The 2,441-nt window shown below is 38.3% G+C and overlaps 1 protein-coding gene across 2 annotated transcripts; it reads right to left on the bottom strand.

The window, feature by feature from the left end:
- Window positions 1-735: 735 nt before the first annotated feature.
- Window positions 736-2,052, bottom strand: LOC105769445 (protein MOTHER of FT and TFL1). Of its 2 annotated transcripts, none has more exons than XM_012590086.2 (4): window positions 1,653-2,052; window positions 1,444-1,505; window positions 1,289-1,329; window positions 736-1,130 (listed from the first exon to the last, which is right to left on the bottom strand). In XM_012590086.2, the coding sequence occupies exons 1-4, from the start codon at window positions 1,806-1,808 to the stop codon at window positions 907-909; spliced, it is 483 nt and encodes a 160-aa protein (XP_012445540.1). In that variant the 5' UTR covers window positions 1,809-2,052; the 3' UTR covers window positions 736-906. The 2 variants fall into 2 exon arrangements, with proteins under 2 accessions (XP_012445540.1, XP_012445539.1); XM_012590085.2 differs by having other exon boundaries at window positions 1,608-2,031.
- Between the last annotated feature and the right edge of the window lie 389 nt (window positions 2,053-2,441).

The following is a 2,441-nucleotide window of genomic DNA, read 5'->3' as shown; positions in this document are numbered from 1 at the left end:
CATGTTTTTTTCCTTTCGAGAACAAATGCAATCAAAAGGTCAAAGACTCCACAGAATTATAAATGTTCCAGGTTTTGTCTCTCTTCGTTGATTACCCTTTCCAGCTTTTTTTTACTCTCCAATATTTGGAAACTAATACCTTTGGAACAATTGAAAAGTAAATTAGTTTTCCCTTCTCAGGATGTAGATTGGTAACTCAATGATAATAGTTCATTCAAATGATATAATTCATCACATTTGACTAATCGAATCAGCAATCTCTAATCACCTATATTTGACTACTAGTGTGATGATTTGATGACTGCCCCCAATACCAATAATTCTTTTTTATCATTTGCCCGGGTTGAGTTGGAAGGATTGATTGTCCAGTAAGAGCTGTTAAAGGCCATGAAACTTCTACCGTAATAGCAAGCGTGGAGGATTTGTAATTAAAAATTCTGGAAATTTAGATAAGGTTTTGCTAATTCCTGCCCTGCTACATTATGAATTGTTGGTATCAGTCGAATGAAAGAGGAACTTCCCTTGTTACCATGCTTGATCACCATATTTTTTTCTTTCTAGTTGAAAATTGAAATTAGGTAACCATTTCTATACTAAAACTGGGACTTCCATTTTCAAATTAATGGGAAAATATTTCTCCAGTTTCTGTTATCCATCTGTGCATTAAGTAAACCGTCAGTTTACTTGCGACTACAGCTCACAAGATACTGCCTATCAATGTAAAAGACAAGTCAATACAAGCAACACAAAATTCACTATATTATGATTCTCACTTACAATCAAATTCAAACAATGGCTGAAAATTACATGCACACACATACACACAACAAACATCCATCAATTCTGTACCCTTACAAAAAAAAATGTATTACAGAACCTACCAAATAATGCACTGTAAGCTATGAGCTAACGTTTCTTAGCTGCTGGCTCCTTTTGAGAATTGAAATACACTGCAGCAACCGGAAGCCCCAGCCTGCTTTGAGCAGCGAATCGGCGAGTACTGAAGTTGGCACGCGCATCCGCCACTTGAATCCTTCCTTCCATTGCTCCTTCCTGCTTAAAGAGTGCCAAAATATAACGGTGAATCCCTGTAGGAGGCTGGGGTCCCATGTAAGCTACCAACTCTCTTCCTGTATTACATGAAGATTTAGATATAGTTTTTTACTCGAATTGTGAATTGCATCAAATTTATATCAGACATTTTTTTTTTGGAATGAATTTGAATCTCTCTGTTCTCATAATGATTAAGATGTAACATGTAAGAAATAGATTAATGGCAAAGCTATACCTTTGGTAGCATCTTGTCCCTCTGGAACATCTACAACGATCCTGCAACACAAACATTTAAGTTTTACCAAATATTAGGTCGGAAAAAAACTAAAAATCTCCCGTTATTACACATGCAGTAGCAGAGATAAGAGCATGAAATGGAATTATAAATACCAATGGAGCCACTCCCTCAATCTTGGTTCACTAGGACTTGGGGCATCTGGATCAACCATAACCTACATATTATTGCAACAGTGACTCAGTGAGTACTACATATTGAATCACTGATAAAGTTACGCGTAATAAAATCAGAGTAAAACTTGGAAAGAATCGAATACGAGAGTGTATAAATTGGAAGAGAAGGGATGGCCGAGAATTTGGACATGAGGTTTATCAGCAGCAGCAGATGGCTTGATGTCACAGCCATTGGTGACCTGCTTGGTGCCATACCGTACAATGAACTCCGATGCCGGAGTGAACATGTCGAGCACATCTCCGATCACTCTGCCGACAACCAGTGGTTCAACGGACCGGGCCATAGTGTGTTGGACTAGACCTGCGTGTGTTTTGTCTTTGAATGGATTAGTCAAATATTATAGTTTCAGGTTGTAGAGTCTAAATAGGTTTTGGGGGTTAATGGTACAAGTAACGGAGTGGCGCTGGGTTTTGTCCATGAATGACACGTCGAGGAAACAACTTTGGCGAAGTTGCACGTTGAGTTGTCCACGATTGAAAGTGCCAAGCGGACACGTGTTGGTAATTTGGGCATGAGTCGGTTACTTACCGTCGGCCTAACTCTTCAATTGTCTGAAATATCCTCGATATCCTTTGTTTTTGCTGTTGTTTATATCAAAAGTTGCTTGAAAGGGTGAGATAGACATTCCACTATTACCCTACCCTTAAAGCTTTATGTTGAAAACTATGAACAAAAGCTTGGAATCAGGTGTGAAAATAGCAGCAACAGTTACAATCAAACTGCTCAGATCCCACTCAAGGAAAGTGGGGGGATTCATGTTGATTGACAGTTTTACTATCCATATGCTAAAGCTCCTTGATAGCAACTAAGATCAACATCATCAACCAAATATTTTAATGCCAAAACACACAATTAGGTGGCATAATCAGATGCCATTATTGGCCCTAGTCAATCGGATAATTGAGAAAAGTTTGTA

The sequence above is a fragment of the Gossypium raimondii genome, chromosome 5 (assembly GCF_025698545.1).
Source record: "Gossypium raimondii isolate GPD5lz chromosome 5, ASM2569854v1, whole genome shotgun sequence".
NCBI lineage: Eukaryota > Viridiplantae > Streptophyta > Magnoliopsida > Malvales > Malvaceae > Gossypium > Gossypium raimondii.
This window is presented reverse-complemented; position numbering and strand designations above follow the sequence as displayed.